The sequence below is a fragment of the Physeter macrocephalus genome, chromosome 8 (assembly GCF_002837175.3).
Source record: "Physeter macrocephalus isolate SW-GA chromosome 8, ASM283717v5, whole genome shotgun sequence".
Classification (NCBI taxonomy): Eukaryota; Metazoa; Chordata; class Mammalia; order Artiodactyla; family Physeteridae; genus Physeter; species Physeter macrocephalus.
Window position 1 is genome coordinate 152,888,164 of NC_041221.1, and position 15,676 is coordinate 152,903,839.

General features: G+C 44.7%; 1 protein-coding gene across 7 annotated transcripts in view; it reads right to left on the minus strand.

Moving 5' to 3' along the window:
* Nucleotides 1–12,764, minus strand: part of EBF1 (EBF transcription factor 1) — a 406,002-nt gene extending 393,238 nt beyond the window's left edge. For 2 of the 7 annotated variants that reach the window (XM_024117211.3, XM_024117209.3), the window contains exons 1-4: nucleotides 11,533–12,754; nucleotides 9,378–9,534; nucleotides 8,758–8,821; nucleotides 8,071–8,126 (exon numbers count right to left, since the gene is read on the minus strand). In XM_024117211.3, coding sequence (XP_023972979.1) covers nucleotides 8,071–8,126; nucleotides 8,758–8,821; nucleotides 9,378–9,534; nucleotides 11,533–11,666 — 411 coding nt within the window. In that variant the 5' untranslated portion in view covers nucleotides 11,667–12,754. Of the gene's footprint in view, nucleotides 1–8,070; nucleotides 8,127–8,757; nucleotides 8,822–9,377; nucleotides 9,535–11,532 lie in introns of all 7 variants that reach the window. The other 5 variants (XM_024117212.3, XM_024117210.3, XM_024117214.3 and 2 more) reach the window with 4 other exon arrangements.
* Nucleotides 12,765–15,676: the final 2,912 nt, after the last annotated feature.

Below are 15,676 nucleotides of genomic sequence, written 5' to 3' on the forward strand. Positions count from 1 at the left end.
AGACAATGGAACACCAAGAAGAAGCCTTATCTTCATCCTCCATAGTAAGTCAGGCATCTGCTCACTGGGAGGAAGGTAGTCTGCTGTGAGAGTGACAAAAACAACAGTGGTTTAAAGAAGTCAGTGTGTTCATCAGGAGTAAGGATGGGAGGCCTGTTACAGAGATGGTCAGGAGGGGGAGAGAAAGCATATCAAATATATTATTTAAATAAATGAATTGATGGTGAAGCAAGTTGAGGTTTTACCCTAAGAAACAACAAAAACAATAACAAAATACAATATCAAATAGAAAACGATGTTTACATTAATCCTGCCAATGCAAATAAATCCCTTAAGGTGGCAGGAATGCTTGTACAGGATAAAAAGTAAAAGAATAAACAGCACGAACTTTATCTCAACTTTAAAAACCCAGTGAAACTGATAAACAAGTTGTCAAAACTTGACATATTTGGAGCAGATTTATTCTTCTGATATACTAGCCTCCCTTTTCTTAACGTTCTCCTCTAATGAGCATAATGAAAATATCACAGTTATTTTTAATACTCTGTTGACTTTCTGATTGAGGGTTTTTTCAAGAATAATTTTTTATAACAAAAATGAAGGAAAAAATAGGAATTGTTAAACTTTCACATCCTTACACAACAACAGTGCCAGAAGGTTTGCTGTGAGAGGATGAAATGCCATCAGTTTCAAATGCCCAATTACACATTAACCTATACCATCTTTGAAAAGAAATCAATCAATAGAAAAAATCTGCCTCTGTTGCCACTGTTTTAGAAGGCATCTTGTGAATTGTGGTTCATCTCCACTTTTCTAAAATATCACTGGGTCTTAAAAGTTAATTGAAACTTACTATGGATAAAGACAACACAGTAAAACAAAAAATAGATGGTGAACTTACACAGGGATCACACTTCAATGGGATGCCAAAAGAAATACAGAGAATTGAGCACAGTTTTTTGTTTACTTTTCTAATAATTTTAACTCTTTGTGTTCCATGCAAAAATAAAGTGGGCAAAGAGAATACTTTTGACTTTGGTTCATTAAAATCTGAAAGGTTTTTGGGAATAAAATGTCTTCATTAGAAGTCTTTCTTGGTTTACAAACCAACAATCGGAGACTTGTCATCATTAATTTAGAAAGACAGAAAAAGACAATGAAAGGAAAGAAAGGAAGAAAGAAAGAAAGAAAGAAAGAAAGAAAGAAAGAAAAAGGAAGGAAGGAAGAGAGGGAGGAAGAAAGGGAGGGAGGAAGGCAGGTAGATAGGTTACCTATAACTAACAAAAACTCCTAATTTTTCATTTAAATCAAAACAGTAACCTTGAAAATACATCACTTTTTTCCAAATACAAAATAAAAGGCCAAACCTAATTTGTCACCTTAAAGAATACATTCATGAATGTACAAAGTATCTCCTTCAACCAGAAGTAAAGTGTCCTATAAATACAGACTGTCAACACGACTTTGGCAGCAAATTACCAAGAATCAAAACTAATAAAAAAAAATGACCACCTACATTATCAACATGCTGTAATATTAATCGTTACTTTCGACCACCAAGTTCCACTGCTTGTCATTAAAAAAAAAAAAGTGTTAGCTAATGCGGTTCGAGAAATTTCCAGTAGGTGAGGGAGCCTTAGTTAAAAATTAACCTGTGCCAAAGAAAACACTACAAATTTGACATTTCATAAACAATTGTGTCAAACAGCAATCCAAAATTAATAGTGAAATAAAATGAAAAATTATTTTGCTTCAATTAGCAGCTTAGCTACTGGTGAACAAATTACAAAGATGTAATTTAAGCTCAGCAGCTAAGCAGGCCTGTTTGCAGAACTGAATAAGGAAAGTTGCAAAGGAATGATATCATATTCACTATGCTGTTCAGTTACATCACAGCCCTGAATAAAAAGAGAATGTGTACCAAAAGCAGTTAGCTTCAGAATGCATCTTTTGTGTCTCAAAGAAATAAAATCTCTCATATTATTCAAACACCAAGATAAAAACTGAATCATTCTAACAATATCATGCAATATTTCTTTTTCTAGCAGTAATAAAAGATATTTCACTCATATGATAACTACATTTACATCTATATTAGTAGATACAACTGGCTTTGTCAACTCAATGGGGTAATAATAGTAATAATAGTAAAATAATAAAAGCAGCTAATTTATTAAGCACTTAATGTATGCTAGTTACTGTTCTAAGCATTTCCCATGTATGAATTCATTTAATTTTCACAACTGAGCTTCCAGGTAGGTGCTACCATTACTTCAATTAGTTTCCAAATGCTTACATATTTTAATAACTAAGACCAAATCATTCTTGCTCAACAACTATATAAACAATTCACCAACATCCAGACCCTCCTTCATTCCTCTCAGCAATATAAGTAAAGACATAAGAATAGACTATCCGTGTAGTCATACAATTTCGATAAATGCATCACTACTAATACGTTCATTTTTAATGCTGTTCAAACATTCACATGGAAACAGCTCTAGCGTAAATATCCCTGAACAAATGGCTGTATATTATCCAGGAGGGAGCAGTTGGACCGCCAGACTGGGAAAGTACTAGGCCATCTGGCTTCGGCAATCTCTCCAAAACCATCAGCTTTGTTTTCACCCCCAGACTCCAAACAACACATTTTCCACTGTGATGAGTTTACATTTTCCCAAACACAGGTCCTGATCATGCATAAAAATCCCAAACTTCTTCACTCCTCTATGTGCAAGGAAATTCAAATCACCTGCATTTTTGACATGTTACCAGAGAAGAGAGAGCTGCTAAAATATGGCTCCTAACTATAAACTTGCCCTGTCATTTTTTGTTTGTTTCCCCAAATATATGAAAGAACCTCTCTGCTGGCCTAGTTGAATTCCTTAGGAACTTATTGATACACTAAAAATGTGTTTATCTACCAATGAAGAACCATGAACAGAAAGGGTTGTTAATCAAATCTACATAGCTGTGGCAGGATAGGATGAAACAATCAATCGGAAAAAGTGCACTTGCATCAATAACTTGAAGTACTGGGACCATCAAAACAAATATATAAAGATTAGCTGGAAAGAGAACTATGACAGCAGTTCTGATTATTGTACCTTAGACTTCCCACAGTGCTGGGACTTTTTAGGGGTCCCCTCACCATATCACCGACCTTCAAATCCATACACACAAGGATTATGTGACTATTATTTTTCCCTTTCCAAAAAAGAGCTTTGGTTTGGGGGCAGGGAATGTTTTGTTTTTGATAACTTTATGGAATTTGGTACTCTTTCTTTGAATTATAAAATTGTCCCTTTTTTCAAAGCAAGATGGTAAGAGGGCAGATAAGTTAAAGGTTTTTTTTTTTTTAACTATTTAAAGATAACTCACTGAAGCAATCACAGAATGTAATTATATCTCAAATACTACAGGAAAATCTGAACTGAGGCACATTAAAACTCAGACCTCTCCCACTGAGTTCATTTGAGTTTCTGCAGTAGATACCATTTCTGGATGCAACAGCCATAAACTTCTGGATCCTACAGGCCTTTTTGCATGCTCACTAATGGAATACCAAAAACAGCAATGACAAAAAAAAAAACAAAAAAAAACAACAAAAAAAACCCACCCTATTTTTAGTCCAGCTAAACTTGGTTTTGCAAATGTGCAAGGAAATTCAAATCACCTGCATTTTTGACATGTTACCAAAGAAGAGAGAAAGCTGCTAAAATATGGCTCCTAACTATAAACTTGCCCTGTCATTTTTTGTTTGTTTCCCCAAATATAGTTACCAAAGAAGAGAGAAAGCTGCTAAAATATGGCTCCTAACTATAAACTTGCCCTGTCATTTTTTGTTTGTTTCCCCGAATACATGAAAGAACCTCTCTGCTGGCCTAGTTGAATTCCTTAGGAACTTATTGATACACTAAAAATGTGTTTATCTACCAATGAAGAACCATGAACAGAAAGGGTTGTTAATCAAATCTACATAGCTGTGGCAGGATAGGATGAAACAATCAATCGGAAAAAGTGCACTTGCATCAATAACTTGAAGTACTGGGACCATCAAAACAAATATATAAAGATTAGCTGGAAAGAGAACTATGACAGCAGTTCTGATTATTGTACCTTAGACTTCCCACAGTGCTGGGACTTTTTAGGGGTCCCCTCACCATATCACCGACCTTCAAATCCATACACACAAGGATTATGTGACTATTATTTTTCCCTTTCCAAAAAAGAGCTTTGGTTTGGGGGCAGGGAATGTTTTGTTTTTGATAACTTTATGGAATTTGGTACTCTTTCTTTGAATTATAAAATTGTCCCTTTTTTCAAAGCAAGATGGTAAGAGGGCAGATAAGTTAAAGGTTTTTTTTTTTTTAACTATTTAAAGATAACTCACTGAAGCAATCACAGAATGTAATTATATCTCAAATACTACAGGAAAATCTGAACTGAGGCACATTAAAACTCAGACCTCTCCCACTGAGTTCATTTGAGTTTCTGCAGTAGATACCATTTCTGGATGCAACAGCCATAAACTTCTGGATCCTACAGGCCTTTTTGCATGCTCACTAATGGAATACCAAAAACAGCAATGACAAAAAAAAAAACAAAAAAAAACAACAAAAAAAACCCACCCTATTTTTAGTCCAGCTAAACTTGGTTTTGCAAAACCCTTCCCAAAAGCAAGCTTCTTATTTTCTAGTTGGTGGACAAATATTTTAAATATAATTATATCCTTAGTGTTTTATAAGAAAAGCATAGGGATAAGAGGGCTCAGATCCTTACACATTCACTTCTAATAAAGCTTTCCCTTTCCTGGTAGAGTCCAAAATTAAGAGTCATTACCCCAAATAGTGTAATGAGACACTTTGAAAAGGTGTGAAATACTGTGTCATACCAATACATCTTGGTTGATTGAGTACATTTCTGTTTGATCTCAATGCTGCTAACTCTACCCAACATCACGAACATTCTATGAAAATATAAAGTGCACAGCTAGTTTTGAATTTTGCTTGCCAAATAATTCAAGTTTTAACCCCAACTTCTGAGTCAAAGATATGACATCACATACATAAAGCTGCATCTCTGATGTGAAAAATGTTACGATAAATAAGCAGCTAAGAGAAGACACTTGAACTGTGGTTAGATATTCCCACTGAAATTTATGATGTTTTTAGAACTCATCACATTACTGAAATTATCCCATTCAGCACTCTAAATATCAAAATCCTGAGTCTATCTACCTGGAAGAATTTCACAGGGGAAAAAAAAGTAAGCGTTTAATCGGTCACCTTATGTCAAGACTTACTTCTGATTGAAGGGGTCACTGCACACTTAACTAAAATAAAAAATTTAAGAAACTTAAAAATCAGACTTGGCATTTAATTATCACAGAATAATTTCAAGCTAGATGAGAATCCACTGTTTTACTCATCAAAGCTAAAACGTAATAATTATGTCACAGCTAAGGAAAGTCATGCTCTTCATGTTGATCTGCTTTTTGAAGACTATTGTATTAGCTGTGTACACAAGAAGCTAACCTACTTCCCAAACTCTTACAGCACATAATCAAGGAAAAAGCAACCGGATAACGAGCAGGGATTGCCTTTCAAAGTAAAAGCTACAGAGAAGGCATTAGACAACTACTATGAAAGCAAACAGGTATGCCTGGAAAAATCTTTTTTCTTGATATTTTTAGACTAAATTCAGATAATTACTAAGCCTTTTTTTCAGGTCACTCCCCACAAAAATATATAATTGCCTACATTTATAATTTTAACTTTCAGTGAGATGTCACAGTATGGCAAGTAACTCTCTTATACCTGCTATTACTACACTATATCTTATTCTGGTCCCACTCCCACACCCAACACCGAAAGAATTTATGAAACCAAGGAGTCAAAGAATGCCTGAAGCTATAGTTTTTCTTAAGCTCTATGACCTTGTTAGTAAAATGATATTAGATGTATTGCTTTATAAAAATCAAGATTATTCTTCCACCTTAGAAGAGTGTGTAAAGTCAGTTCATCTCATAATGGGAAGATCAATTCTTGTGGCACTTTTGGTTTAAGGGGCCTAAAATAAAATTTTGAGAGAAGTTATCACGTCAAACATGTCCTAATTTTGTGCTCCTTACAACTGTTCACTTCATAGAGTTGCCGATAATTTAATATTTAAGTGGCCAATGTTTCACAAGCAGACAGGTCTTACATACTGGTTTGTGGAGAGTTTTTATTCTTTAAAAAATAAATTCTAATAAGTACATAAGGAATATGTATTAGAAATCATACTTTCCCTCTCCCCCTCCCATCTTGTCTTTCTTCTGATGGGAATGTCAGGAAAAGATACCCAGGGTATCAAAGACAATTTTTTAAAAACAAAACTCCACTTAAGACATTTTTGTTTTGATATCATTTTTTTAAAGTTACTGAAATAAGGCTTTTGCATTTTTTGCTTGGCAGGAAAAATATTTAACAAAATACAGAGCGTCCAAATCAAAGGGAGGGAGTCGCAGGAAAAGATATCCAGGGTATCAAAGACAATTTTTTAAAAACAAAACTCCACTTAAGACACTTTTGTTTTGATATCATTTGTTTTAAAAGTTACTGAAATCAGCCTTTTGCATTTTTTTGCTTGGCAGGAAAAAAATTTAACAAAATACAGAGCGTCCAAATCAAAGGGAATTATCCTATGTAATGATCAAAACCAGTGTCGTAATAATAATAAAAAACAATAATAATACCAAGAGTAAAAGCATAAATGTGCATTTACTCTGAACAATCAACTAAGAAATAAAACAGATCTTTAAGAAAGTCAAATATTTTAGGCTAATAATTTGAAATAGATTTCAAGAGATATGTATTTATCATTTAAAAAAACACATGTCATACCCTCATGTTTTTTACTTGGTTCACAATGAAATAAAGGTAAAAATAATTAGCTGTTATTAAATTGGTTCTTGCTAAGTAGATTTTAAAACTCCCAACAGCTTATTAACGTGCATTTTGTACAACATATTTAAGCCATGGGTATCTAAAAACAATTTTTAAGTATGCATGTATACTCTAGTTTGAAACCTTCCAAGCCAGTATCTATGAAAACTACATCCATTATTTTAAAGGGAATATTTTAAAATCGCAATCAAGCAAACCAGTTTTAACCCTCTCACTAAATTGGTGGTTAGTACACAATGGGTAACTTTTCTTTGTTCTGATTTCTTTCCCCCACCCAATAAAACTGTCTTCTTTTTTGTCACGAAATCCTCCACCTACCTAACCAGATATTTAATTCCTAAACTTTTTCTTAAAATTAAAAAGAAAAAATGTTCCTGCCCCTCGTAAAAACGTCAGACCTCTTTTCTGACTCGGCTCATAATTGTATCTTTTAAACCATAACTCAACCTTAACGTATACTGCTTGGCACCCGCGTGTTGGGAGCTTAAGAAAATGCCGTCTATGTACCTTTAAGACCACAAGCTCACTCATGCTGCCTGGCTTCTTGCCAAACTTGGAGGCAAAAGCCAGAAGGATTTTTGCAAAATATCTTCTAACAATTGTCGCTCCGTCTTCCAACACTACCACCACCACCATCTCTTTTTTTTAAAAATGTGTAGAGTAGGTCAAGTGCGCTCTCAGACCATCTCACCATTTCTGGGGAAGCTGCCTTTGCCCCTCACCCGCTTCCTCTACCTCTGCCTCCCGGGGGAGGCCCTGGTGGTTTGGGTTTCACAAGTTCAGCCCGATCTGCACGAGGGTCTCTGGGCACCTTTGCGCCCCCTGGGGCTCCCCGGCCGGGTCAAAGGAAGTTCAGCCCATATTCTCCCCACGCAGCACCCCGTAGTCTTAAATCACAAGGTCTGAATTTCCCTTATAAAGAAGGAGCCGTCGAGCCATCTCCTCCACGCGGCGAGTCAACGTGTTTTGGGGCATTTGGAAGGCTACGCTGAGAGCGCGGTCCGCCCTGGCATTGAGAGTTCGAGTCCCAGCCCTCCCGCTAAGGAGTAGCCAGCTTCTTGACTCTCCCAAATTTCGCGGCCGTAGAGTCGCCCCCGCGGCGCGAATTTAAGAAACTTACTTGTTTTGTCATGGAGTCAATGAGGCGAACGTAGAAATCCTGCTCCGTCCTTATTCCTGGGGGAGGGGCGGGGGATAGGGGAACGAAGGAGAATTAAGTGAGAGAGGATCTGCAGGAAACAAAGAATGGGGCTCCAAGGCTGATGGAACTCCGACTGTCCCGGAGAAGCACAGCCAGGACCCCCTTTCCCCAGTTCCCGGAGAAGGGCCTCTGGCCCAGCCCGAGCGCATCTGGAAGGCAGCCCCACCCCCAAGCACAGCAGCTGGGAATAAGGCGGACCCCGACCTGGGTTCTCTCCCTTCCCACGGCTGGAGTCCCTCTGCGTGCTCTCCGGGAGCCACCAAGGCCCTGACCGCTCAAGCCCCCTGAACTCAAGGGACTTCGGCATGAAGTCTATGCTAAGCGGAAGAACCCGGCCTTAGGAAGGGGAAGAGAGAAAGCAGCCCAGCGGGGGCCAAGGCGCCACACCTGGCCCCAGGTACGCGTCCGCTAATGCCGCCGCCCTCGAGCCACTCAGGACCTCCTCAGGTGAAACCGCTTCAGGCGAAACTTAAGAGAGGCCGGTTTACCCCGAGGATGGCGGATGACTGAGCTTTGCTGCGGGTTCTCGTCCACCTGAAGCTCCCCGCGCCCCCTACCCTCACCCGGAGCCCCGGGGTGCCGGCGCAGACCCGACGGGAGCCTCACCATTGCTGTAGAGGAGCTGGAGCCGGTAGTGAATCCCGTTATTGGTCTTTTCGCTGTTGGCTTCCTGGGTTGCAGCAGGACGCAAAGACACAAGAGACGCAGGAGAGAGGTCGGCGTGAGCTAGTGGACCGACTTCGAGGCAACCTTCCCCAGGCAGGGACCCCGGGAGTCGGCCAGGCCCGGGAGCAGCAGAAATTGCGGCCAACTGTGACCCCTCTGCCGCCCTCCCGACCCTTACTGCTCCTCTAACTTTTGCTAAAAACTTCCGTGGGGCTCGCACGGGCGACCCCGTTCCTAGGGCCTGGGGGCTCGAGCTTGGGCCAGCAGAGGCTGGAGCCACGCGTGGTCGCGCGGTCGAGGGCGGGCTCATCCCCAGCGCCCTTGACTCTGGAGTGCGAAGCCGGGCTCGCCTCGCTCCATCTTTGGGGACTCAGCACGAGCTTTTTTGGAGCAGAACCTCAGGAACTAGGAGTCCGGGTTCGCCCAGAACGGGAAGTGGCTTGGGGGACCCCGCGCGGGAGTGTGTTATGATGCTTTGCACTCGCGAGGAGCTCGCCTCCCGAAGCGCCTGAGCCTGCTCCCCGGCTGGGGCGAGGGGCAGCGGCGCTGCGCCCACTTACTTTTTCCTTCTCCACGAACCCCACAAAGGCTGTCCTCTCGATCTCCACGGGCTGGCCCTGTCTGTCGTAGAGGGCCAGGACGAAGTGGAAGAAGTTGGATTTCCGCAGATTGGAAGGCGGCTGCTTCTCAAAGTGAGCCCGGGCCAGACCCACCCCGCTGCGGCCAAAGACGCAGAGTTAGACGGCTAAGTGGGACAACAACCGCGACCCCTTGTCACCCCTTACACACGCGCGAACCCTCAAACACCTTCTCTGCCCCCAAAACGCCCTGTGGGCTCCCTACACGCCCCCTCAGGCGCCCCGGGCCCACCCGGCGACGGGATATGCGTGCTCTCGCCTGCTCACTCCTCCCCGCCGAGGACCTGCGCGCCCCCCGAACTTGACGAAGAGGTGTGAAAGTTCTGTTTGGGTTTTGCGCAAGAGATAAAACGCTGTACGCGTTTACTCCGACCTGACGCGCGCTGCGTGGGGAGGAAGAAAAGTAGCGGTGGATGAGGTGAAGCGCGATCGTGGAATAAAGCCGGTCGTTTACAACTTAAAGGGAGAGTGGGCATGGGAGTTGGTTCTCGCCACCCCCTCGAATCTCCCGTGGGCAGGTGAGAATGGATGGGGAACATGCTCAGCTCCTCGCTGCAGCAGCCATCCTCCGGGAAACCTCATGTGCCGCGCCCCCCCCACCGCCCCCGGCCAGCCGCGGGTGCCGGGCCTCGGGAAGCCGTCTGTCCCCACCCCCACAAATGAAACATGTGGAGAAAAAGGATCTGCGGGTGGAACTCGGAGCAGTCAGGAGTGGTCGCTGTGGGAAAGGGAATTGGGTGTTTTTTTTTTTTAAAGACCTGTCCTGACAAAGTTTCGCTGTTCCGCAGAAATCCTCACACCCTTTCCAGAAATCCTATGGATAAGGGCTGACGGTTGAGCGCGCCCTCCCGGGGGCTGGAGCCTGGGTGCTAGGGGCGCAGGGCGGCCACTGACAGCCCGACCTGCCCGACACAAGGGCGCGCGCGCACACACACACACACGCACGCGCCACACACACACACACACATACACACTTTCGCTTCTAGCCCAGTTACCCAACTCACTCTTACTACCAACCACCCCCATCCTTACTATCATCAGGAATGGGAACAGTGTTGTGGACACTTGTCCCCAGCCCGGAGAAGATGAGGATGATGTAATTAGTCATCTTCATTCTTCCCCTTCCGCCCTCTCTGGGCCGGAGAGAGCATGGAGCCACCAGATCTCCCATTCCCCCAAGCCCAGCTGGTGGCCTAAAAAAAAGCGGGGGACCATTTCTCACTTGGGACCAGGAGTCCCAAGAAAGGGTACTGAGGGTGCCCAGGAAAGTTCCCCCAGGTCAATCTCCGAAAGCAATGCCTCTAGGCCACACAGTCTAGCATGCAGGAGCTGAGAGTGGCAGAGGGGCTAGAAGGGGCCATGGTCATAGATGGTGGGGAAAACTTTTAGGAGACATCACAATTAAAGTTAGGAGTTGTTGTTCTTCGGGTGGACCAAGAAAAACTGAAAGCTATAGGGAGAGGGAGGGAGAACCAGAGAGGAGAAATAAGAGATGATTCTAGGGGGAAATGGGGAGAGAAAAGGAGTTAGAAGGGAAAAGAGGAAAGAGGAAGAATGAGTGAAGAAAGAAGAGGAAAGAAAGAAAGAAGAGGGAAGGAAAAGAAAGGAACGAAGGAGAGAAAGGAAGGAGGAAGGAAAGAAATAGAGAAGAAAAAGCAAAGAAAAGAAAGAAGAAAGAAAGGAAGGAAGGAAGGAAAGAAGAAAATAGAAAAGGAAAAGGAAGGAAAGAAAGAAAAGACAGGCGGCCTGAAAAGAAACAGCAATCACAGAAAAACACAGATATCCAACATCATACTGGTGAGACGCCTCTTCAGGCTTAAAACAAAATGAAAACAGTCACAGACCAGGCAGGGAAAAGTGCCGGTAAAGCGCGGGCTCCTCGCAGGCAGCTCTTGCCTCTGCGGCCGCAGGCAACCAAGACAGAGCGGCCGGGGAGCGCGGAGCCCCGGAGACGAGCAGAGCCGAGCGGCAGACGCAAGAACGCGGCCCGGCCCCGCGGCGGCGGCTTCCGCTACCACCTCCCGGCTCTGCTGCTCGCGGTTTGCCTCCCCGGCCGCGGTCCCCGAGCGGTACTCACCTCTGCGCCGCCGTGTTGGCGTCCAGCACCCCGGCGCCCTGCATCCACGTCCGCACCGCGTTCATGCCGCTGCCCAGCGGCTCTTCCTTCATGCTGCTTCCACTCCGTTGGATGCTTTCCTGAATCCCAAACATGAAAACAACCTTTTCTTGTGGAAAATCTCCTCCCCCTTGAAAATTTGAAAAAAAAAAAAAAAAAAAAAAAAAGGAAAGAAAAACGCCAGCCAGAGATTTTTTTTTTTTTTTTTGTGAGTCGTTGAACTCGCTCTAGAAGATCAAGGCGGGCTGGAAAGCAAATTTTTTAAAAATGTAAACCTTCGCTCAAAACTGAGCGATAACCCGAAGGAAAAAAAAAAGGAGAGAAAAAAGGAAGGGAAAATCCAACAAAAAGACCAAAATTAAAAAAATAGAGATGTATGCTTGGCTGTTGGGGGTTGTTTGGTTGGTTAATTTTTGGTTTGGGTGCTTTTTTTTTTCTTTTTTTTTTTTTTTTTTTTTTTTTTTTGTAATGATCACAGGCCGGTGGAGGACAGGAGGGGCTGGAGTTTCCTTTTGTAGAGGTACCGTTCACTTGAAGAAGCAGGAAGAAAAAAAAACCCTGATGGCAATTTAAGAAACAATAGACTCAACTCGCGCTGCCGGCTTTGCTACTTCAAGTGTCATTTTCCACAACCAGGCAAGTTTTTCCTCTCTCTCTCTCTCTCTCTCTCTCTTTTTTTCCTCCTTCTCTCCCAACCAAAGATGTTTCTTTCCTTTCAGTGCGTACAGATGAGGAGGACGCTGGTTGCCATAGACAGATACACCAGAGAGGGAGAGTGGGGTGGGGGGAAGGGGGAGGGGGGTAGGGAAAGACAGAGAGGAAAGGAGAGGAGAGGAGAGGGAGAAAGAGAGAGAGGTGGACCCTGCTGAATGGAGATTCTGTTTTCTCCTTGCTAAAATAGAAGTGATTTGCAGGCTTTCCCTATGGAATCCAGTTTGACTCTCCCCAGAGCTAAACACAAGCACACTAACCCCAAAGGGAGGAGGCGGGGCCCGAGCGTCAATGGCCCACCCCTTCATTTGCATAACGTCATCCTTCCGCCTCGCCGCAGCCAATCGCGGCGCAGGAGCCTGCTGGCTCTCAGCGCAGGGCCACGCTCCCTCATTAACATCCCTCTCCGGGTGGCGCAGGGGAGCCGGCCAAAGTTCCTCGCAAAGTGGCGCGCGAAGGATCGCTTAGTACCCGTGTCCGAGCTGGAGAGGAGCGGGGCTGAGCTGGGCAGAGCCGGGCAGGAGAAGGGAGACAGAAGGAAGGGGAGGAGGATATTCTTCTCAGGGATTTGAGCTGGGGTCTGCATCCCGGCCATTGCAGTCCGTTAAGCATCCTCGCCGCGCCCTGAGCGCGCTCGAGGCGCACAGGCTGCACCCTCCCAGGGCCGTGTCCTGCTCCGCTGTTCTGGGACGTCGGGGGCAAAAGTGGAGGAGACGGGAGAGCCCGGGCAGAAAAAGCAGGACGCGCATGCCAGGTGCCCACCTCTTCGCTTTGAGGAGGGGGTGGTGGGTTGGAAAAATGGGTGTGTGAGATCGGCGCTGGGAGATCGCGGACGGCACTGCCTCCACGCTGGGAGGGAGGGGTGGACCCTGGGCTCCGGCAAGCAAGGCGCTGTGGATCCCCAGGGAGTGGGGGACCCGGGCTCTGCCCCTAGCCACGCCACTGAAACGCCTCTCGCTCCGCGGTAGCCTGGAGACCGCCGGCGTTAGGCACTGTCCTCACATGCTCACTTCTCTGGAGCATCCCGCGGGATAGGTAAACCACCGTTTACCTAACGAATGCTCGCACTGGAGCTGTGCCAGGCTGCGTTTTAAAATTTGCTCGGAATAAATCCCCACCCCCTCATCACCGCCCCACCAAATAGTTTTTTCCTTAGAGTAACTACCAAAGCAAAAACAACGTCTCTGATTAGTTATTTGGTGTAGGTTTCTCTCTTCCTCATTCTTTCTGTTAAAATGGGGGGCTTGAACAGCCTTCCCCCAACTTCGGCCTCTGCCACCTGTCAAGAAAGAGAGAGATCGGGGAAGGAGGGAATGAAGGGAGGGAGAGAGGGAAGAAGGGAGGAAGGAAGGGAAGACGAAATGATCTCCTTCCTCAGACCTTTCAACATATAAGCTTGTGGCTGGCAAAGGAAATAGCTAGATGTTTCTGGGTAACGTGACCCATCATTTTTTAGCAGGTTGTAACCTCTAATAAGCACATGGTGAACTTCTGTTTCATTGCCCTCAAAGGAACTCCCTGACTGCAGCCAAATCTGCTAAGGGCTCCTTCGGGGAAATTCTCTGCCAGAAATCCAGGTCCCCTTTCTGCCGGCCTTTCTTGGCCCTTTGATTTAGGGAGCTCGTGGGGTCAGTGATGGAAAAGTACACATGCTCATGTTGAATGGAATGGAGACAGGCAGAAGTTAAACTTAGTGCTCTTGGCAGAGCAGGAAAGTGGGAGCCACTTCCAGATTCATAAACTAGTTGAAAGACTGTGTTTCAGGCCTGAGGATGCATGGCCACTGTCTTCAACACTGCTTTATCTCTTGTGCACAAAGCCTGCCCAGTCTCATATCATTTAATTTGGACCACTTAATGTGCTGAGCTTTTCCTCCCTGATACCATAATTAATGCCATTTCCTCCAAGAAGCTCTCGAAGAGATCTGTTTGATCCATCAGGATCCCCACACTACCCACCAGAGTTCCTGGCACACAGTAGATGTTCATGAGGGGTATGTTGGTGGAAACACTGGAAGGATTATAGTTTTGTGAAGAGGGAAAAGGGGAAGCTGGACATTCTCCATCTCTATAGAATTTAAGTGCACAATTGAAACTTGGCCTGCTGAAAATTTCCCAAAGCTCCAAGTTTAACCTCCAAGGCCCAAAGGGTCCCCAGAGCCAATCCTTTCCCCTTCCTGGCCCATCCCCTGCCTTCTCTGAGGGGATCCTTCAGAGAGGCACCCTCCTATCAAAGAGACCCAGAGGGGCTTCCCTGGTGGCGCAGTGGTTGAGAGTCCGCCTGCCGATGCAGGGGACGCGGGTTCGTGCCCCGGTCTGGGAAGATCCCACATGCCGCGGATCGGCTGGGCCCGTGAGCCATGGCCGCTGAGCCTGCGCGTCCGGAGCCTGTGCTCCGCAAGGAGAGAGGCCGCGGCAAAAAAAAAGAGTCCCAGGTAGCACTGGCATAAGACCGAGATCTCCCTCTCTTTAATTGCCTGAGCCTCCATTTCACTCTCCAGTAAACAGTGTTAGGACTTCAAGTTGAGTCTGGTGAGGTACATACCCCAGTGATGGGGAACACACAATGGGGCATCAGATCACTGCCAAAGGTCACAGAGAAAGGAGAGACACAGCCACTCTGAGGACCAGGATCAGTGACAGCAACACAACAGATGGATTTCTAGGGGGGTCAAGCAAATCTAGAAGCACTCTGCAAATGATGTGTTTGTGGAGGGGCCTGAAGCTGTGTGATCCAAAAGAGAAAATGGCCCAGAGAAAGAAGCCTTCAGAAGCCCAATTCCTGCCCCAGAGCCAGTAATCTACGGGAACTAAATAAGAGGAAGGCAACCTCCACATCCACCAGGCCAGGGGAGGAAAAATAAAAGGGGGCAGGTATCTTTTGATACGACCCAGTCCATTTGGCTATGCAGAGGCAGCAGATACTTCACCTGGGATGGTGAGTGTACTTTATTTTAATCAAGCAGAGTGTATTCTAGTTTTTCTTCTGGGTATCCTTGTGCTTTCAATCTTGCTTTCTTACCCAGTAATAAATGTTTAAGTAGGAAGGAAGCTAAAGAGAAGGTGGAAAAGAGACAAAGAGGGTGATAGAAAACTGGGAACAACACCCAGGCCAGCAGAATGGTACCTTTTTGTGGATTTCCTCTGGTGAATAATGAACTAGCACTGGCAGTTTTAAACTTTGAAAAATCACTTAAACGCTTTTCCATTTTCCCTCATGTAAGGTTTGCACCACCTCCAGAAAGCAAAACATGTGTGTACAGGGGTGACTATAAAGTTATGTACTGAGACTGTCTTCATGCTTTTTTACATTATAGTCACATCCTCTGTGGAGAGACAAACTTGTATGTATAGCATTGCCCAGGCTTTGTAGCATATCTGTGATATGACTTTAG